This window comes from Polypterus senegalus, unplaced genomic scaffold (genome assembly GCF_016835505.1).
Source record: "Polypterus senegalus isolate Bchr_013 unplaced genomic scaffold, ASM1683550v1 scaffold_5285, whole genome shotgun sequence".
NCBI classification, from domain to species: Eukaryota; Metazoa; Chordata; class Cladistia; order Polypteriformes; family Polypteridae; genus Polypterus; species Polypterus senegalus.
This window is the reverse complement of record NW_024379281.1, coordinates 1836-25000: the sequence shown is the minus strand read 5'-3', so window position 1 is coordinate 25000 and position 23165 is coordinate 1836. Positions and strand designations below refer to the sequence as shown.

Here is a 23165-nt window from a genome sequence, read left to right as displayed (position 1 = left end):
GTGCCAAACTGATAAACTTGTAAAGACATTATAATTAAATAAGTTAGGTATAATTGTGAACCTACTTAATGAGTTCAGAAACTAAAAAAAAACACAACAACAAAAGGCCTAATTAAGTGTAGGTTTGTCAAACAGGAAGAACGTGCCTGTGATGAAATGGTCATTTGAGATAAAAGCTGCAGCTACTAATCTTTACCCTAACCCTAACCCTTAAGGAATTGAGGAGAACAATAAATAGCACAATAAATAGCTTTCTTTTTTAATTCCCAAACATTAAACACAGATAATCATTTTTTGTCTTCTTTGTAGGTAACCAGAGCATTTATGATCAGCTCTCTGTTTGTTTCCATATAACCATTAAGAAAACAGTTTGGGTAAAGGCTTAATGAATCCTCAGTAAGCCACAACCATGTTCACTTGAGGATGTCAATAATGTTTTGCAAAGTGTGACTCAAGCCATATTTTCTTTTTCAATTGGTCATCTTTTCAAAATTCTAAAATGATCTTGGAAGCATGGTAGCACAGTGGTTTAACGCTGCTGTCTCACAGTTCCTGGCTTCATATGCTAGCCTGGCCACTGTCTATGTCAAGTTTGAATGTTCTCTATATGTTCTTGTGGATATTTCTCATGATACTCTGATTTCTCCTGCATTCTTGTTAGTGTGGAATATCTACATTGCAACAGCATGAATGATTGTGGGAGTATGTGGCGGAGCACTTTATTTAGTAATTATTTTATGTCCTGCACCAAATGTCACTGGGATAGATGCCAACACCCTACAATCCTATATTAAATTAACTGAGATGTTCATGAAATGAGTGCATAAAATAACTTTTAAACATTCACAGAAGCAGGTTTTTCTCACCTTTCTTGCAGGTGAGTAATGGCCCAATGAGTCCTGAGGAGATATCCCGTGGGGCATCCACATGAGAGTGATAGATCCACGTCAGACAGCCTGGGTCATCCTCTGTGGGTGCATGTTCATCTGTCACAGTCCAGGTGTAAGTGTGGGACCCACTGGGTGCAATGGCATCATCAAGCTTATTTTTTCCAAAAGTCTGGTCAGGGTACAAAGATCCTAGAGTGAAATAAATTATTTAATGGATGATGACACACTTGTCTGGAATAGCATGGTTTTCTGTGATTCATATTTCCACTTCTCTCCTAATGAAACTACTGTATATTTTAGGAGCCACAAAAATGTTAGAATTGCTTCTAATTTATCAACAACCTATAAATGTTTAAAGTAGGACATCATATTTAGAAAGACTTTATTTTATATGTTTGTCAACCTGTGATGATAAATCCATGTAATATGTGCATGTGAATCATAAATACAGCAGCCTGTCAAAATTAGAGTTTCACAGATAACTAATTTGTTATATTAAGCTGGGAGATGTGTGCAAAAGACAAAACAAACGAAAATAAAAAATTAAAGAAAGCAACCGAAACCCAGATGAGAGGCAAAAGTCACAGTCAATAAACAGGAAAAAAGTTAAAATCCAGGCAAGACGCAAAAAATAATTACGAGAGGAGTCAAAAATATAAGGTGGCACACATGTGCATATAGTAATATATATCTGGCACCCTCTGATGTTGTCATATCCAGTACCCAGAATCCATTTTCCTACCATGTCAGATTCTGTTCCGGCCACCCTGACTTCACCACTTCCTCCATTCAGCCATATTTATAGAGCAGCTTTCAACCTGTGTGTAAAGATGTGTTTACTTTTTCTTTTTTTTTTTACCTTTTTTCAGGTATACAGGGTGGCCATCCAAAAACCTTTTTGTGACTCTTTATCATTATTATTACATTGGCATAGTTGGTAGGATTATTGCTTGAAAATGACTGAAGAGCAAGACCTGACTTCGTTGCTACACAGTATGGGTACAGAAATAAAGGGACTTAAGATCCAATTGGCTGAAACCAGAACTTCAACAGAACACTTCACCCTCCAACAGGATTGGTCAAGGGCTTCCTCCCAGATGCTGATGCTGTTACAAGAGAACAAAGACATAGAGTCGCATCTCTTAATTTTTGAGCACACAGCTACAGTATAAGACACCATTGGGAGCACACTGAGTAGGCCAACATATTAAAGACATTCCGGAAGGGTGAAACACAATGGACCTATTATGACCACAAGACTGAAGATGGCATCAACTATGACACTCTCAAGGCCGAAATAAAAGGTATGGCATTTCCGCTGACCAGCAGGCAAGGCACTGCCATGAGTGGAGGTTAGATGCAGAGCAGCCGACAAGACCTCAGGAGTATGATTTGTGGAGAAAAACAGGGCGCTAGCTAAGGTCAGACATTAACAACTCAAAAGAAGTTGTAGAGCAAGTTCCCTGAGACCTACTGCTAAACGTCCTCCCCGACTTTCTCACCCAGCCAGTCCGCAGGCAAGCCTTTAAAAACATGAATGCTTTGATTGAAACAGTGGAGAGACATAGGATGGCAACCAGGTCTCCGAGCATGCAGAAAAGTCCATGCGCCAATCCCAACAGGGGGCATATCGCTAACCCTGAGCCTTCACGCCGTGATGTAGAAAAGAGGAACAGTTTCCAAGGGGTGCCAGGGCACACCATCCCCAACTGCCTGCAACTCAGCAAGCCAACAGACTGCAGCTAGGCTGCAGGTGAAAAGTAATGTGTTGTTGTTAACCCCTTATCTTTTCCCTGGACAGGAATAGGGGTGGTGAATGACTATTAGACACCAGCAGCAACATCTCTATTGCCACTCACCGTTATGTCTTATTGCAACAGTAGCTTAAGGTAAAGACCAGTTTGACCTGTATTGATGGCAAAAAGTGGTGATATTGCTCTGCTAGATGTGTGATCAGCTATGAAAAGGGCTGTACAGGTACTGGTGCTGCGAAATCCACCCATTCCTGTCATACTCGGCAGAGACTGGTCTAAGATTAAAAGCAGTATGACACAAGACCCTCCTGTTCAGTCTTTGGGCCTAGTAAACCACCCCAAACTATCTTAATACTGTGTACACCGCTGACAACAAGCAGTCACATGACTACCAAGTATGACGTAGTGGAAGTCCTAACGAACACCCTGGAATTAGAGAGCCTGTGTCTTTGACGCCATGATCTGACGCTCCACCCACTGAGGTCAGTCTAGACCCACTTACCACATTGCAGTTTCAGTTTATGCAAACCTTGGCATCCTTCAAATAGGAAAAGTGGAATGATGATTCCCTTAAGTTTGCCAAAAATGCAGTAGTCTCAGTGAATGGTCAACGCAACTTAAATTCCATGCCACCCTGATTCCACTTTGTTATTAACAATGATTTATTATATCGAGTAGCTGAGCATGAGGGGGAGATGAGGTCACTGTTGTTGGTATCGTGGACCCACCAGTGAGAGGTCTGTGAACTAGCACATACCCATCTCCTAGGTGCCCATCTGGGAACCACCAAAACACTAGAGAAGATTAAGCTCAGATTGTATTGGCTGAGAATCCATGAAGAGATCTAACGTTTCTGTGCACCTGTCCAGGGTGTCAGTTATGTCGAATTCCTAAAAAGGACCTTGCACCGTTGGTTCCCCTTCCACTAATTAACATCCTTTTTGAAAATATAGAGGTCAATATCGTAGAACCCATTGATTCCTCAGCACAAGGACATAAATACATTCCAATCCTTATAGATTATGCTACTCTCTTTCCTGAGGCTGTCCTGTTGACAGTAGCCAATTTGAAACAATCGAATGGGAACTCGTAGGGGTCTTTGCGCATATCAGCAACCGAAAAGAAGTCTTAACAGACCAAGGGACGCCTTTTACCTCAAAGGCATTCAGGGAAGTTGCCAAGTTGCTCAAAATCAAACATTTAAAGATCACAGTGTATCATCCCCAAACTGAGGGTCTTGTAGAGAGGTTTAATCAGACTCTCAAGCAAATGTTACATAAGATGGTCAGTGAGGATGAGAGGAACTGGGAACAGCTACTCCCCCTTGCACTTTTTGCTTATTGGGAGGTGTGTCAACCCCTTGGGATATTAAACATCATAAAAGAAGGATGGGAGGAGGCCCTCACTTCTACTAACGTTCTGGAATATAGCATGTATTTATGTGATAGATCTTCCAAAATTAGAAGTATCTTTAAACAAACATGGAAAAGGAAAAAGCTGTGGGACAGTACTTAGGGAATTCTGCCTGGGAGACCGTGTCATAGTACTTGTTTCTACCTCACACTCTAAATTAATGACACATTGGCAGGGCCCATACAAAGTTAAGAAGCAAAAAGGGCTTGTTGATTATCTGGTTAAAGAACCTAATCATTGCCTGAGCGAAAAGATTTATCACGTCAACCTGCAAAAGCCATGGTGGGACAGAGACCCCAATCCTTACTCTGGCCAGCCCTGTTCTCTTTTCGCCTGTAAAAACAGCCTTAACTTCAGTCCGACTATGACGCCTCAACAGAAACAGGAACTCAAAGCAGTCATCCTGTCTGTTACTGAGGTAGTGAGTGAGAAACGGGTCAGACCTCATTGAATGAGCATGATATTATAACAGACCCTGGGGTAGTCATCCAGGAGAAGCTTTATCGCCTAAAGGAGGCAAAACATAATGAAGTGGATCTTGAGATCAAACATATGTTGGAACTAAGTGTAACTGAAGAAAGTCATAGTCCCTAGTCCTGCCCAATTGTATTTTTCCCTAAGCCCAACAGAACTTGAAGGTTCTGCAATGACTTCCATCATCTTAATCAGGTGTCCCATTTTGACATTTACCCGATGCCGTGGTTGGACAACCTTCTCGAGCCACTTGGAAAAGTGAAATACTGTACCTGATCACTCTTGACATGATGAACGGGTACTGGCAGGTTTCTTTAGCGCCTCTTGTGGCCCCACAATACCCATAGTTTTGCTTACTTGGATAACATAGTCATCTACAGTATTCTAAGACACACTAGACAAACACCTAGAGCATGTTCAGGCTGAGTTCCTTGCTTTGGAACAGACGGACTTCGAATAAATTCTAAGTACAGTGCACTCCATTTAGCTACAATGTTGGGTCTTGGCTGAAGGCCAAATTGCAGGTAAGCGGAGACTGCAAATAAGCAGAGTTAGCTTATAATAGACTTTGAACCATGTGGTTCATGCTAGGTATGCACTTTATGCGTGTATTGTGGTCGCCTAACTGCAGTTGCTAGAGCTAAAGAATAAACACAATGTATTGTTACTAACCAGTCTCAAATATAGTTTAATCGTCTAATGTACATGTAATATACATACAGCCTTGCCGGTCTACAGCTGCTAATTTTCAATTAAGCAATGTCGTCATTTACTCAGTGTTAGTTCACACGCAACAAAAATAATCTGTTATTGTTGTCTGTGCCTGGTTCGGACAACGGTCATAAATTTGGCTGGACAGTGCATAAAACGTATGAATCACAGCCAGTTGAGTCTAGGTAGCTCGTATAAAATCCAAGCTCTTCACTGCATTAGCGAACGTCAGTGCCATGGCAGGTACAGTCTGAACGTCATCAACGTCGGATGCGTCCAGTCTCTCCTCCTCTTCTAGTTGCTAAGCGGCTGGAGTAGACGCCTTCAGGCTTTCGCATATCTCTTTGTCTGTTTTATCTGCACTTGTTGGAGCATTACTGTCGATTTCAACGAAACAATCAAAGTCATTATTTGACATTCCATCAGGCAGCTGTAGCCCCACGCTGCTGGTATCTTCCACAATTGCTGCTGAGGCACCCGGAACTGGGATAGTGCTATCTCCCTCCACAGCTTTCACGAAGCTTGCTCATCTGTAGTAGTTAACGATTGCTGATGTACTGATACGACTCCATGCATCCTTCTGCATGTGCAAACTGTCAAGTAGCATCAGATGGCGAAGCATGAAGGATCAGTAATTTTGCTTGAAATGTGCTATTATGCCTTGATCCATGGGCTGAATTAAGCTTGTTGTGTTGGGCAGCATAAAAACGAGCTTGATGTTTGTCAGTCTGATATCATCACTGTGTGCTGCACAGTTGTCACACAGCAAAACAATGTGTCGTCTTTTGGACCTCATTGAATTGTTCAGCTTCTTCAGCCACTGCAGCCAAAGTTCACTGATCATCTAGGCGTTGCAATTTGCCTCGTATGCCACTGGAAGCTTCTTGACATTTTTGAAGCACCTTGGCTCTTTGCTTTTCCCTATTACCAGCAGTGGCGACTTTTCTGATCCATCCATGTTCCAGGCCAGTAGAAAGCGTCAGTCTGTCTTTTGGCACTTTAGTCCCAGCAGCTTCATGGTGTTTAAACGTTAACGTTCCCTCGGGTATGGCATGACAATAAAGCCCAGTTTCGTCAGCATTGAGGATATCACGTTCATCATACTCTTTGATGATGTCAGGAAGAACTTCAACTATCTAACGCTTGGCACCAAATTCATCAGCTTCCTGCTTTTCCCCGTGTTGCTGTTTAAACTGAATGTTTTCTCGTTGGTTCCAGCGCTCCAGCCATCCATTTGTAGCATTAAATCTCTCTATGCCAAAGCTAACAGCAAGCTGATTGGCTTTTTTAATCAACATCGGTCCGCTAACTGGCAGCCGTCTGCTTCTAGCTTGGCTGAACCAACGCAACAAAGTGACATCCTCAGATTTTCCTGCCTGTTTTCTTTTTCGGTCAGGATTAGCATTTTTTTGCCAGTCATCAATCACCTGCTGCTGTTGCTTAACAATGTGACAGATTTGACTTGGATGAACACCAAAGTGCTTGGCAACAGACACTTGACTTTCCTTACTATCAATTTGTTTTAACACTTCTACTCTATCCGCTTTTAACGTTTTTGAAGTCTTACACGTTGACATATTAGACTAGACCTAATGTAACGATATTCCAGCAACTTTTTAAAAAATTAAATTATGTCGATCAGTTGATGCTCTTTTCAGATCTGTCGGCTTTCTAATTACTGAAATAACAGACACTGACCACGCATATGCCTGGCAATGTCGACTATATATGGTGTCGTCTCTCTTTGTACAGTGTATCAACTAGAGTCGACTCCACGTGCGTGCATGTCGGTTGAGTGCACACTCTGCTTAGCTGCACATGACTTGCACGGTCCCTTTTTGCATAAAGTCAAGTGCAGTCAACTCCGCTTAAGCACACATAGCGATCTCGTCCGGAGGTCATGCACTTAAACAGATTAGACTGTACAGTAAGCGGAAAACGGACTTGCACGGCCATTGCCGCTCTACGATGCCGACTGACCTGAAAATCATGAAACGGGAATATTAAAGGCATTGCGGCATACCGGAAATTGCAGATAAGCGAATTGCAGCTAACCAAATGCAGTTAGCAATGGAGTGTATAGCGAAAAAAACTGACCCAAAAGCTGCATTGCAGCTAGGTGGAGATTGCAGGTAAGTGGAGATGACTGTAATGTATCCTTGGATTGATCAAGGCCAAATATTTAGGCTACCTGGTGTTGGTGGGTCAGTCAAACAGTGTTCAACGGTAAATGCCATTTGCCATTAAATTGGCAGATCAAGGCCTTTCTTGGGCTGGCAGGTTACTACTGCTGGTTTGTACCTCAGTTCTCAGCGAGAGCAGCACCCTTGACAGATTTAAAAAAGAAGCAGACCCCCAATGCAATGGTATGGGACAATAAAGCTGACACTGCATTTCATGATTTGAAGCAGGTCCTTACATCGGCACACTTTTCAATGGCTCCTAACTTCTCTCTGCCTTTTATGTTCCAGACCAACACGTCGGACACAGGACTGGTGCCATGCTAAGCCAAAGCGTCGACTGTGTCAAACACCCCATTATGTTCCTGAGGTTGGCAACTGCTGGACAGGAAAACCGGGTATGCGGCAGTGGAAAGGGAGACCTTGGCTGATCAAATGTGCAGTAACACAACTGAGGTACTACCTCTTGGGCCGTGATTTTACCCTTGTCAATGATCATGCCGCTTTACAGTGGATGATAGTGCACAAGGAGTCCAACCCACAAGTCACTCGTTTGTTTTGAACCTCCAACCTTATAAAATTTCTGTTCTTTATCATCAGGTTTCTCCCCAGGCCAACAGTTAAGCTCTTTCTAAGGTTCACGACTGGTCTGGGCTTTGGGAGACAGTTTACAAGCTCAAATAGTGTTATTTCTGTGTCGGCTCAGGGGTTGGCACTGTCACCTAATCCTTTCTCTTTTTGTCCTTCTGCAGAACAGCCAAAGAACCTGCCTTTCAATGACATCACTACCAGTCTGCCCCTGTTGACATCACTTCTGGCACACTCTGATGACATCATATCCAATACCCAGAATCCATCTTCCTGCCACATCAGTTCCTGTTCTAGCCCCCCCTGACTCCACCTCTTCCTCATTCAAGCCATATTTATAAAGCAGCTTTCAGTTAGTCAGTTTGGTTTTGGACTCCTGTCTGTGAAGACATGTTTATTTTTTTTCAACCTTTTCTCAGGTATACGGGGTGGCCATCCACAAACCTCGTTGTGACTGTGCACTAAGCACACACTTTTTATACGGCCATCTCTGATATTGTAAGTGATTGTGGGATTAGCTCGAAGAGAACCCAGAAGGTCAATGGTAATTTAAGCTAAACAATGGGAAATGAATTGGGGAAGGTCTCACTAGTGGAGGAGTGGGAACTTGATTAGAAAAATTATGCAAAAGAGAGGGAGCAAGAAAGAGAGGATGTGAAGAAAGGAGTGCTTACTGTATGAATGAGAAGGTGGGCAAGTGGTCGAGCCACCTTACCTTATATACAAGGGTTAAGGCCCATGTAGAAAGCCATAGAGAGTCTTCTTTAGCTTATTTGCATTTTGTGTTCTCCCGATCTTGAATTTTGCAACACTGATTCATGAGTAAGTCTCGCGTTGCTCACAATTAATCACTAATTCTGGTTCCCTTTGTTCATTTTTACCGTGGGCTATCTTTTATTATGTTTCCATCAATCAAATTTAAGACAGCTTTGACAAAATGACAGTTATTGTTCTTGAATCATTGTCAATCATTCTGAGAAATGTTGTGTGAATAAGATGCATTACCAATTTTGACAGACATTAATTTTCTTTGCTAAAGGAGCAAGTCTGAATTAGGGAGTAACACAAATTGACAAATCTTTCAAACTGACTGAAAGAATTCAAGCAGTACAGTGGAAGGGTTTATTTTACAAAGGATTAACATGAGATAAATGTGAGCACTCGTCAGATCTTGCAAGGACAGATTTTGAATGGGGTACAGGGGATGATGAAAGTAATGCTCCTTAATTTTTTGCCCTATTCCTCTTTTGCCAGAAAAATAACTACCTAGACCACCAAGCACTTGACCTACTGGGATCTCTAATCAACCCCTTCCTCCCTACAACATTTCTCAATGCACAAATGGAACAGAAAATTGTCCTGTAAAAGACCAGGAGAGGTTTAGTAGAAGCATTAGTGTTTCAAAAAGTGCCCTTAATCTTTAATTTTCCATTCTGAAACATTATTTGCAAATTGGCAACATAGGGTCCTTTGGATCCGGTATGGCAAATAGTTTAACTTTTTCAACCGATGTCAGGTAATAAGCCAAAACTTGAAAGTCTTGTCAAGCTGAACAGGAGTGTGTATTGTGGGAAAACTGAAAGACAAAGCACAGTTTAAAGTATTTTCTTAGTTAGAAAGTGCTGCTTTTGATTTCCATGGGAAAATTGCCTTGACTTTCTGATAATGATTTAACAGCATTTGTGTGTGTTGGACAAATTGTAAGCTCTGCCATCAAAAAGAAAACAAGTAAGCTAGGAGCTCATTCTGGGAGTGACTTTTTTCAAAAAATGTTTTCTCTCAGTTACTGCTTGAAAAATGGAAAATTTGGTTCATTTTTTTTTTCCTGACACACAAAGAGTTCCGCTCATTTGAAAAAATGTACACTTTGAGAGGAGCCTCAGACACTTTCATGGAGCTTTTTAAGTCGTTTAACTGCTGGGCACTTTCCAAGGAGCTTTGTCTTCAGCAACAAATATTTTTCTTTTCATTTTTCAATTAACAATATACAGTATTATCTGTAACTAAGGAACTGGATATGTCATTTGGGTCTGAATGAAGTCTGCATGAACCCACTCAAGTTGTATAATACTTTGCATTGCTTATATCTGCTGCTATTGGTTAAAATGCAAACAAATATTATTTCTAAATGAAAGCTTAATAGCCAGTGTCTCTTGTTCTGATTGCTATTAGCCTACGAAGCTAGATTATCCACTCCTTGCTGGCTGTGGTACATTAATGGGCACAAGGGGACATCTCTGTTGGTGGTAAAATTGGCTTGAACTAAAGATTTGAAAGTAAAGGCAGTCCTAGTCAGCTAAAAGCCTGCCATTAGAGGTCCCTAGGTTTAAATACATGGGATAAAATACAGACAGTGAGACAGGTAAGACGTTTCAGGTAACAGTTGTAAAACTGGGTTTTACATTTCTTTTTATCCTCCATCCACCCATCCATCCATACTCTTCCACTTATTCGAGGTCGGGTCGCAGGGGCAGCAGCTTGAGCAGAGAGGCCCAGACTTCTCTCTCCCCAGCCACTTCTTCTAGCCATTCCAGGAGAAACCCAAGGCGTTCCCAGGCCAGCCAGGAGACATAGTCCCTCCAGCGTGTCCTGGGTCTTCCCTGGGGCCTCTTCCCGTTTGGACGTGCCCGGAACACCTCACCATGGAGGTGTCCAGGAGGCATCCTGATCAGATGCCCGAGCCACCTCATCTGACTCCTCTCGATGCGGAGGAATAGCGGCTCTACTCTGAGCCCCTCCCGGATGACTGAGCTCCTCACCCTATCTTTAAGGGAAAGCCCAGATACCCTGTGGAGGAAACTCATTTCAGCCGCTTGTATTCGGAAGTTTGTTCTTTCAGTTACCACCCATAGCCCATGACCATAGGTGAAGGTAGGCACGTAGATCGACTGGTAAATTGAGAGCTTCGCCTTACGGCTCAGCTCCTTTTTCACCACTACGGACGCCAAACCAATCTGCCTGTCGATTTCACTCTCCATTCTTCCCTCACTCGTGAACAAGACCCAGAGATACTTGAACTCCTTCACTTGGGGCAGGATCTCGCCCCCCAGCCCTGAGAGGGCACTCCACCCTTTTCGGCTGAGGACCATGGTCTCGGATTTGGAGGTGCTGATTCCCATCTCAGCCGTTTCATACTCAGCTGCGAACCGATTCAGAGAGAGCTGAAGATCACGGCCTGATGAAGCAAACAGGACAACATCATCTGCAAAAAGCAGTGACTCAATCCTGAGTCCACCACACCGGACCCCCTCAACACCCTGGCTGCGCCTAGAAATTCTGTCCATAAAAGTTATGAACAGAATCGGTGACAAAGGGCAGCCCTGGCGGAGTCCAACTCTCACTGGAAACGGGCTCGACTTACTGCCGGCAATGCGGACCAAGCTCTGACACCGGTTGTACAGGGACGGAACAGCTCTTATCAGGTACCCCATACTCCCAGAGCACCCCCACAGGATTCCCCGAGGGACATGGTCATTTCCATTAGGAAAAAAACCTAAGAGTTTAGTTTTTACCTTTCATGTTTGGTGGGTATTACAGGTGATCCAATAACACAATAAAACAGATACCCAAACCTTTTCAGTCTTGCTCTGTTTCTCTGTGATCTTACAAGCGAGACACGAAATTAAAAAGGACTGACCTTGATCCTAGTACAGGTCATAAAATGAATATGAATAATTAGATGGTCCATGTTTCACCATTATTTTATGTTCAAATACTCTAAAAACTGATAACATGTATATATTCTATGCCATCATTTTCTTATTCTGAACATGATATTTTATAATATTACAGAATAAATTAAGTCTTTTCATTATCCTTTTTTGTTCTTTCTCTTAAAATAACAGCAAAGTAATTTAAACTCCAAGTATTCCAGCTCTCTTTAACCTACACAGAATTAAATTTGTGGAAATCATTAGGTATCCAGACTTTCAGAGACCTCTGTATTGACAGTGTATATGCACCCTTTGATTAATTAGGCCTTAAATATGGAATTTCTGCAACATGCCAATCCTTTTATTGGCATGTTAGAAAATTTGTCTTAAGAAAACTTCCTCTCTTTGTTAATCTTCCTTTAATATTTTGCTACAGCCTTTTTTGCTTTTTACCCATCAATGATGAGAATATTGATTCTATTTCTAGACTTTATCAATTATTTTTAGTCTGAACATCCAAACGATCCTAGGCTATGATGGAAAAGAGACATGTTAGTTAATATCTCAAATGAGTAATGGAATTCAATAACTCATAGAATATACTCTTCATCTGTCTGCTCAAAGCATTCTGTAATCCAACTTAAAACTGAGCATCATTCACATAATATAAATATTACAACTATCCACAATATTTCAGGAACCTGACCATATATGTGAATGACTGTATCAAGCACTAATCTCACTAGGTCATATGTTTTGGGACTATCCTAAATTAAGACCATTGTGGGGTAAATTTAAATTGTTAGATTTAAAGTTATGCCTAATCCTTTAATGGTACAGTTCAGAGTGACACTGAAAGAGATAACATTATGTAATGATAAATCAACTACGATTTTTTAGACTACATTGATTGCATGTGGACTTACTTTGCTGAAGTGAAAGAAACCTAACCTATTCTTTAACTCAGTGGGAAAGTAATGTTTTATAATATCTAAAACTAGAAAAATCAAGTTTTCTTTTTGAGGAACATTGCAAAGTTTTTCCAAATTTGGCAAGAATTTATTAATATTGTTCTAAAATGAGCCTGATTGGTCTCTGTCTCTCTTTTCTTTTCCATTTGCTGCTTTAATATATGTGAAGAAGTATCTTACAAAGGACTTTTTGTTCACATAGCTCTGTAAGATGGGTAGGTAAATGTTCATTTTAATATGATTCATCTTAATTTCCTTTTGTATACTTTGTATTGATTGTGTTTTTGATTGGATATTTTGGCATATTCAGATTTGATCATCAAGGTCAATAAAAATAACAAAAAAGGCTCCACTTTACTTATGCCAAGATTAATAGTCAAAACCTGTTAAATAACTCCTTAAAATATATGTAATGAATTATATTTCTAGTTAGTTCAATCTCTACATTTTTGATGATGTTATACTGTATAAAAAAGATCCATTTTAAATTTAGACTAATAAGAAAAGAGTGCATTAACCTCAAAGTAAAATAGAATTTCATAACCCATCTCTTCACCAGAACCCTAGAGAGCAGACCGAGGTTCTCCAAGATTAATCATTCTATCCCATTTAATTCATTTACCTTTGTTAAAAACATCATTACACTAATTATAAAAAAATTAAAAAGCATTAGACTAATAAATACCCTGATCTACACTATGCATTTACTAGGGAAAAAGATCTTTCCTCGTCTCATACTTTATGAACCCTGGCCGGATAGCAGATGCATTTATAGAGTAATTCCTATTTTTCTTCAGCATTGCCCATTCTTTCTCATAGCTAGAGGAGAGGGGTGGCTTCAGGTCAAAATTTTTCCAATTTTCTATTCCAGCAGCATGCATGAGTTCTCTGTTTTTTCATTTTTCCCTTATTGTTTTTTTCTTCCCCCTAACATGTTCTCAACCACTCTATTTATTTAACTGCCCTTTTGGGACTGCAGCTGCCTTCAGGCTTTCCACATCATAAAAGAAAAGTGTTCAATACAGCAGACTTTAATGTTTAATATTCTACTTGCCTTCTGAGTCCTTCTCGTAGTGCACACCATGTGGATGGATGGAATATGGCCGAGATGCAAAATTCTTCAGATGAATGATAATTTGGTCGCCGACTTCTGCTTTGATAATTGGGCCCAGAAAGCCTAGCCAAGCTGGCTGACTCACCTCCACAGAGTAGCTGGCGTCATGATATTGTTTGTAAACTGCTTTCTTTAATATGCTGCCAAGACCCTGTGTGCAACTGCAGAAGAAACCAAAATGAAGAGAGTCAAGAAATACATAAGACTCCTGCCTAGCAAGGTCAATCAGACTCTGGGGGTGAATGTTAAATAACACACAAACTGATTTCATAGAGAGTGTACTACCGCAAGGTACACCTCATGGGAAAATGCAAATGCAAGTACCATGGTTTGTAGTTAACTGCTTCTGTAGTAAGCAATTGAATAAATGTTTGCAGCTCCATCACTAGGTACTTTAAAAAATAAACTAGAACATTATAAATTAAGTTTGAGCCCTAACCCTTAACCCACAACTCCTAATCACAATTCCCACAGCCAATTATACAAAGGTTTTATTGCTTGCTCCTTGTGTGTCTTAGGCTATGTCCACACTACAATGTTTTTATTTTAAAAACAGCACTTTTAAACAAAACCACACTAGATATGAACGATCCATCCAACTCAAAATGCAAACAAGCAGCATAGATATCTTACCCAAAACCAGCAATCCTTGTATGGATGGAAATGCCACCAGTCATGGGATTTATAACAAACTTGTAGTGACTGATACATTATTTTTCTTTTGTGAATTAATGCGGTATTAAAATTGGTGCATGGATGCAGCATTCAAACTGTACAAAATGCAGTTTAGATGCATAGAGATGTGACTATGCGACTCTTCAATTCCACCCGGGGTCGGATGGGGGGTAAATGTTAATATTATACAAAATATTGTCTGCCTGTTATACCTTCATTGTTATCACTCTTTAATTTAATATTGTTCTTTATCAGTATGCTGCTGCTGGAGTATGTGAATTTCCCCTTTGGGATTAATAAAGTATCTATCTATCTATCTATCTATAGATAAGCAACACAAGTGTCATGGAATGCAACACTTCTATGTCTGCTATGTTGAATAATGTTTTTATTCCATGAAGGGTGACCAATCATAGAATGAGACATTGTAATGAGCAGGGTCCAATCATAGAGAAGTCACGTAATACAGTTTTTTATAATCACTTTGGCACTAGTTGCAGAACATTGATATCAATTTTCAAAACTCTAGTCACAAAACTCACCACTGATGCCAATTTTTCAAAACTGTAACTCTTTTTCTAATTTTTTGCCTACAATACATATAAACTAAAGATAATGTCTTCATTGAACTGAAATCACCAGTTAAAAATGACACAATTTAACATCAAAGTATTACCATTTCCAAATGTAATTCACATATTGCATTAGAGATGACTGTTCATTTCATTCCAGTGATCTATCAATTGATCTAAATGAGAAGTAACTGTTTCATTCCTTTTAAAACACAGTTTAATGGAAACTAAGGAACATCATCCCATTCTCTCATCATGAAGTGTCAGGATAACGAGATCCAGTAATTCATAAACTGGTGATTGATTTCACCTTGTGGTACAAGTATGAAAAATTAGAATCCACAGCACAACATAGTAACTCTCTAACATGGAGCAGACAGGTGGTCAAGCAGGATAAGGAAGACACTTGATTGTAATCATTCTGTAGCAATATAATGGTGCACGGAATGGCCAAATTATTCCAAATACCATAGCTGCTTTAGCATTGTTACTCTTGGTGCAACAGTGAGAGTATTTTAATCCATTGTATGTGTTTGTGGTGTCACAGCTACACAGTAGCTGATCGGAAGCTCTGCAGCGGGTTGTGTCAATAGCATAAAGTATTATCAGGATACAGCTTCCAGCCTTGGAGGACATTTATAACACAGGCTGCCACAGGAAAACCACCAGCATCTGTATGGATTCCACTCACCCACAGCTTTTTTTAACTTCTCCCATCCAGCAAACGCTTCAGAGTCTTTCCTGCATGGACCTTGAGGCTCAGAAATAGTTTCATCCCCAGAGCTGTAAATGCACTCAATCAGTCCATTAAGTGCTCCCGGTAGAACTGTTTGCATTTATAATTGCTATTACCTCACTGTAAACTTGCACTACAACTGTAATATTGTACAACCTGGGCCTCTTTATGAACCATTTACACTATCTGCACTATATGTATATTGTACTTAAGCTTTCATATACTATTTTTTTCATAATTTTTTATCTTATTATTATTATTATTGTTTATCATTTTAGAGGAAAATAAGTTTATGGAGGAGTTGCATATTGAATCTTATTGAACAATGACAATAAAGGAATTCAGTTCAGCAGAAAAGAATGCATTTTTACAGATGATTATGACTGGCTTCTAAGTCGATTTAGATTCCCAAGGGCTATCCTATTGGAGCTGTATGCTGTTGAAATACTAGGATGTATAGTTGATATAATTTTGATATCAAATGCATTAAAGTATGTATATTAAATTTTACAGATAAATAGGTAACTTCATTTAAATAATGTATACAGTTAATAATTGAATATGTGGGGGCATGGCAGAGCAGCGGTAGTTATGACCTGGAACCCCATTCAGGGATTGTTCCTGCCTCTTGCTGTATGCTTGCTGACATGGGTGTAACCCTGGATGTATAGATGGATGGAATAATTAAACTTGTATAAGAAAGATTTTTCAATGTTCCTTAAAAGTTTTGAAAAATCTGGTTTCTAAGCTAATAGCTGATTTTATATTTTATACAGACGCTTATTGTGTGGCCATTGGTTATGTGGAGAAAAAAAACAGAAGGACAGAAATGGGAGGTTGGTACATTTGACAGACACAGCACTGCTGCATCTTGCAGGAGGCAGGAAGAATCTCTGGATGGGGAGCCAGTTCATCGCTACTGCTGCACGACCACCATGTCCCCACATGTTTATACAGTACATGCTTTAATGCATTTCATCATGAAAATTATATCCAGTATACATCTTAGTATTCTAAAGTGTTCAGAGAACTATACTATCATGAATGTAATGTATTCTGTGTGGCGATCACTGCCTGCGGGCTCTTGTTGGCATAAGAGAAAGCCTATTTAAGAAGCATGTAGTGATTAACAACTGGGTCGTGGAACACATACAATACGAATCCTTTAACTTTACTTAGAATGGGATTTGAGAAACTATAGTAAACATCAATTTTAAGATGAAGTTTATGATGTTCTACTTTAAACAGGAGGAAACTGTTGCATTTTTAATTAAAAATGTAATAGTGTGGGCAGGGCCTTAGAATCAGACCATCTCCTCTAGTGTGTTTGGTCTTTGAAAGGTAAAAGAAGTCAACTTCTTCATAACATAGTCTCAATTTTGCTACTATTATCAGTTCCATAATTCCTTTGGTGCTCATCCCAAATTTGGCAGCTTCCCAGTTTCCCACACTGCTAGTCAGACCCCCACTCTTGCTTTCACTCTTTGCACGAATATACAGGAAGTAAGCCATTAATATACATTCCTTCAGGCACATGTGGGACTGGGGATGGAGGGCAGCATGAGGCCAACCAAGGGTGGGGATGGAGTGAGGCCAGTACGGAGAGATTGGCCCAGAGCTCAGGCAGCACATTTGGAATGTGTATATTGGGAAAAATTTCTATAAGAATTTTAGATTTATAGATTTCAGTCCCAATTTAGCATTTAGTCCTTTTATTTTTTTTACACCTATTTTTACACTGATTCATATATGTATAAATGGATAGAGCAACAACTTTTCACTGCTCTCCTGCCTTATTCAATAATTTAACCTAGGGCCCTCTTTAGTGCAACTGTCACCCCAAGAAGGCCCTCCTAGTGTGGGGCTCCATGATCTTACACTTAAGAGACCACACGTACCACATAGGAGATGTAAACAACCCAAAAAATTTTCTCAGTCAATCTTTTGTTAAGTGCCTTCATGATCATGGCATACAGGTATGTTTGTCAGTTTTGAAGAATTTTCCCATCTGTTTGCCTATGATAGATAGATAGATAGATAGATAGATAGATAGATAGATAGATAGATAGATAGATAGATAGATAGATAGATAGATAGATAGATAGATAGATAGATAGATAGATAGATAGATAGATAAATACTTTATGCCACGCTATATGGAGTGTAATGCAGAAACTAGTGCCTGATTGGGTACAAATCTATTGCACTAAAAATTCATGCACACGTCCACACCAGTTAAATGCAAAAATTAACTTAACATGCATGTCTTTGGAATAAACCACTGCACCAATGGGGAGAACATGCAGCCTCCACACAGACAGTGACTGAGCTGGGATTCAAACAGAAGCAGAGAGGCAGTAGTAACCAACATGCTACCATGAACCCCCTAGTTTATTCATTTGTTTGTGGTAAGTAGCTTAGGATTTACCTGAGTTACATTTACAGTGCTAATGAAGATCTTGAGCAGATTACCAGATCAATCAATTAATCAATTATGATATATATGTTAAACTTTTTGTTTTTTTAAAAATTAACATAAGGATACATTATTAAGAGAATCATAGTACTACTCAGTTCTTTATTGTGGATTTAAAATATTCTGGGGGCTTTATTGTTGTTCAGTAGTTAACACTAATGCCTTATAGTACCAGAGCGTCAGGTTCAAATCATAACTAGTCAGCGCCTGTGTAGAGCTTTTTCCTCCATGGAATTTTCTCTGAGTACTTCGCTTTAGATTTCTTCCTGCGAGGTAACTAGTGACAATAAACTACATAAAGATGTGTCTGCGAGAGTGCTATGTGATGCATTGGTAACCCGACTGGGACTGATTTCTGCCTTGCACTTCATGCTGCTCTTACAGACTCTGGCCTGCCACAACTCTATAAATTAAATAAGTGGGTTTGAAAATGGATAGATAAATGTTGAGAAAAGATTAAATTATGTTTAATGTACCATATTGTCATGTGTTACTTTTAAAGTATTTTTACTTTCTTTCAAGAGTCGCTTAAGATAGTGTGCACTGTACAAAGGCACCCTATAAAATGAAAAGTGAATTATAGACAAAATAGGATGTATATATAACCTGAGGCATCTGTGTAAAGTGAGAGAAGTAAGGGTGGTTAAACACCCACAGATGTCACAAACTGCAGTGAACTGCTCAATCACCCCGGCTTCTAATGTTCAAGTTATTCTGTAAATCTTTTTTTCCCTTTTTTTTCTCAGCACCACACTGTGGTTGCTTCATACAGAAAGAATCTGAGAGGGCACATGCATTCTCCTTTTTTAGAAATCAGGTAATATCTATATGACATAATATCACAAGATTTTATTTATATGACCCATTCATTAATCACTCATTTTAGCCTTTTTATAAAGAACAAGAAAAATACCAATCACAAACACTTTACATTAGATTTCTTCCTGCGGGTGGATGAAAAGGGTGGTGGATGTTGAAATAATAGTTCAAAAATGAGAGGCCCAGTGTGCCCAGTCAACAAATCTAGATCAGATTAGATATGTTTTCTGAACCCTGCCTTATAGATGATGTGTGAAAGTCATACTGAAAATATTTATGGGTGCAATGTAACTAACTATGCCATAGTGAAATGTGATAGGAAATATAAACCCGACCTAGTGTCCTAGAGCAGTATATAAAGAGTAGGTGTAGGTACAGCCATGTATGACCTCCTATTTTTTAAAGTGAACGAATGTCTTAATGTGAGAAGAAAAAGCAATTCCTTGCACAGCTAAGAAAATCTTCACAACCTCTAAACCTGAAACCCATTCAATGCAAACAGATTTACTCACTTTGCTTTGCCAAAGTCCGGGGTTTCTCTCCGATTGGGGAAGTAATCCCATTGCGCTTCAACAATTCCTAGGTAGTAGAGACGGGTGCTGCCATGCACAGGGAGCGCAATGCTGAGAAACAAAAGCAGCACAAAAGCCTTCATGTCTCCTGCTGGCCAGCCCGCTCTTGTCAGCATAAGACAGCCCAGTATGATTTTAATTAAGGGCAGTGGCTTTCACTCACTTCTTCACATTCCAGGAGCCTCTCAGCTGTAAAACAAAACAGGCCTTGAGTGTGGATACTAGTTGACTTCTTAAGATTATTTCAACTTAGTCACTGAGAGAATGATGCAGAAAAGGGGGTGGGAGGACAAGTGAAAGGCAGTGAAAGCCAGTACCTGCCTGGACGGGCCATCGGTTAAGCTCAGAAAAGCCACAAATTGACTGATAGACAGCAGTCTGAAGCAAAGGAGAGCAGAGAGACAGGGAGACAGGAAGTGACTGTTAGATCTTTGTGATAAATGGACCAAGTGGAAACAAAAGGAGGTTTGCCAATGCTGATCCCAAGATGGTCATCTGCATATTATTTCTCATACATCAAGGAAGTAATTTAAAGTCATCCTCAATGATCAAACATCCAAATATATCTAGATCAGTCCAGTCAAGAACCAGGCTTTAGTCTGGTGTGAAGCACTTTTAGACACAAAATGTTGCAAGAATCATCATAAAATCCAAAAAAAGGTATTTGATTAACACTGGAAAGTATATGAACTAAATAAGGATTTGCAATTGTTAATTTAACACGGGTGTTTCTGCTGTGTTGGGCAGCTGCTGAAATTCTCTAATCACTTTCAAAATTCCAAAGATGACTCCAGGAAACTGACTAAAACAAGCAACACTCAATACCCCAGAATGACAAAGTGATTTTAGTAATTTTTGCAAATCTAGTTAAAAAAAAAAAAACTGCATTATCACGCTGATACATTTGAAATCTGGCTAAGGTGCATCCCATTCTGGTGATCTCCACTGAAATGTTTCTACACGTTGTTTGGAGTTGAACTGAGGTCAATTCAATTGATTGCACTTGATGAGGAAAGACACGCACTTGTCTATCGCAGGTTCCACAGTTAACAATGTGTACCAGAGCAAAAATCAAGTCAGAACGGCACAGGAATTGCCTGCAGAGTTTCAAGGCAGGATTGTGTAGAGGCACAGATCTAGGAGAATGCTACAAAAAAAAACTGTAGCATTGAAGGTTCCCAAGACCAAAGTGTCCTTCATAATTTTAAATGAAAGATGTTTGGACCCACCATGACTCTTCTTTGAACTGACCAGCCAGCCAAACTGAGAATTTGAGTGAGAAGGACCTTGGTAAGAGAGGTGATCAAGAACCCGATGCTCACTCAGCCCAAGCTTCAGAGAATCTGTATGGAGATTAAATAAAGTTGAAGAATGACAACTACCACTTCAACACTCCACTAATCTGGGCTTTATGGCAGAGTGGGCAGATGACACTAGAAAGAGTGATTGGAGTTCGTAAAAAGGCATCTGAAGGACTCTCAGACTATGAGAAACAAGATTCTCTGATCTAAAGAATCAAAGATTAAACTGATTGAACTTTATACTTTCTGAAGGCGCTTCATAATAATTGTAGAGGGACCTCTTCTAGCACACTAACTGATGCAGAATGAGATTAAGCATAAATAATAATATATGTATTATTAAGCCACACTAAGACAAGGGAAAAATGTCCGAATTGAGGGGTTAAGAACATTATGTTATGTTGTAATATGAGGGACATGATACACATCAGGAGAATACAAAAAAAAAAATGGAACTCCACAAGCACTTGGGGTCTACCCATATTAATCTTTAACCTAGTCTACCATGTGGGCCCCCTTCTCCAGAAGGGACATCGCTAACTTCAGCACTTGGCACCTGTACTGTTAATGCCTTTAATCCAACATATATGTTAGATGGAAAAAGTGGGTGCATGAGTCTCCAGGAAATTTTTTTGTGCAGTCAGTGTAGGTGGAGATGGTTCCACCATGGAGTTTTTGTGTAGTCTTCCAGGTATGTCAGAAAACAGAACCTCAGGAAGGGGTGCTGAGTTCCCAAAGATTAAGGTTTAGAAGGATAAGCCAATTGTACAGGGTGGAGGTGCTTTCATAGATGAGGGTCTGGTGGCCTAAGACCATGGCTAAAGCTTCCGAAGTCCCTCCTTAACAATGCCACAAATAAGCCCTGCTATATCCAACTTCTGTCTCTTACACTTTCTAAATCTTACCCTCTCTTCTTATTGTCATCAAGACATGCCCAGTTCATCTTCCAACACTGAACTCAATGCGTTACTAGAAGCAGCCTTTAAACTCCACCCTAGAATAACTTCTGGGGTCATTTCCCAGATCATTTTAATGATCAAAACAGCCTGTATAAGTCTTGATGTTATATTCTCAGATCTTACAAGCATTCCGATATTTATAAACACTAATAAAAATTAAAGAGGCAGGCAAATTCAATGGCCCTAGAACTGTCTGCCTCTTCTAAACCAAATAAACATCAGGGGGCACCTGTTCAATTTTGGGCCCAACTGTTGCCCAATTATTGTTTGAGCGAATCTTCACAGCCTGTCACTTGCATCTGTGCCCGTAGTATAAGGAACTGTTTATTTAAGCAGCACATGGGACTGCTCCTTATGTTGCACTCCCTCCCCTACAGTACATCTCTTAGCTCCTGCTCTTCTCCTGCCACCAAAGACCCTGCCAATATCTGTTGCCAGCTCCTCTTGCCTGGCAACCCCTTGTCCCTTGAACCCTGGTTTCCCTATGACATTAGATCATTATTACAAAGGCATATTTCCCGGTGATGAACATTGCTGCCTCATAGCTCCAGAGACTGAATCCTGGTTTAATTACTGTGGGGAGTTTGATCTCTTGTGGTTGCATTGGGCTTCCCCTGGCAAGTTTAATTGGCAGCTCTAAAATGAAACTCTATAACTGAGTGTGTATGCATGTATGATGGCACCATGCAACTGACTGGGAAGGTTATGCTTTGTGAACAGTGCTGTCAGGATAGGTTGGATGAATAGCCTGCCTTCATAATTTTGCATTGCTTAGAGCTTCTACCTTATAGTTCCAAAAGTCAAGTTCAAATCCTGATCTAGCCACTGGAGTTTGCACTACTTATCTATTCTGTTCTTCTCTGGGTACTCCCACATCACAAAAACATGCATTAGGATGATTGCCTTCTCCAAAGGGTTTTTGCATAGCAGTGAGTGTGTGTCTTGTGGTGGGCTGGTGTTCCATCTCTGTTGATAGCTACCTTGGCCCCAAAAATTTTGGTATAGACTCCAACTCTCCATGAACCTGTAATGGAATAAAATGCGTTCATAAATAAGTGGGTTATCATAGTGTCTACTTTTGAGTGATGTAGTGGCTAGTGCTTTTACTTAACAGTTCCAGAGACCTTGGTTTCAATTCCCGGCCTTATGGATGTGTTTGAAATGTTTTCATGTTGTTTATGTGGGTTTTTTGGTGCACTCCCATTTTATGTGTCTTTTGGTGATAGGCTTCCCTGACTTAACCTGATGCGAATGTGTCCTGCTATCGACTGTCACCACATCCTTGTGCCTAACTTAACTCAGATAGG

The 23165-nt window shown here is 40.0% G+C and overlaps 1 protein-coding gene across 1 annotated transcript; it reads right to left on the bottom strand.

Moving 5' to 3' along the window:
• Positions 1-866: 866 nt before the first annotated feature.
• Positions 867-19991, bottom strand: LOC120519847 (hephaestin-like; the record flags this gene model as incomplete). Its single annotated transcript, XM_039742625.1, has 3 exons — positions 19539-19991; positions 13689-13909; positions 867-1079 (listed from the first exon to the last, which is right to left on the bottom strand). Coding segments are annotated over exons 1-3 (610 nt in total), but the record flags the coding sequence as incomplete, so codon positions are not given.
• Between the last annotated feature and the right edge of the window lie 3174 nt (positions 19992-23165).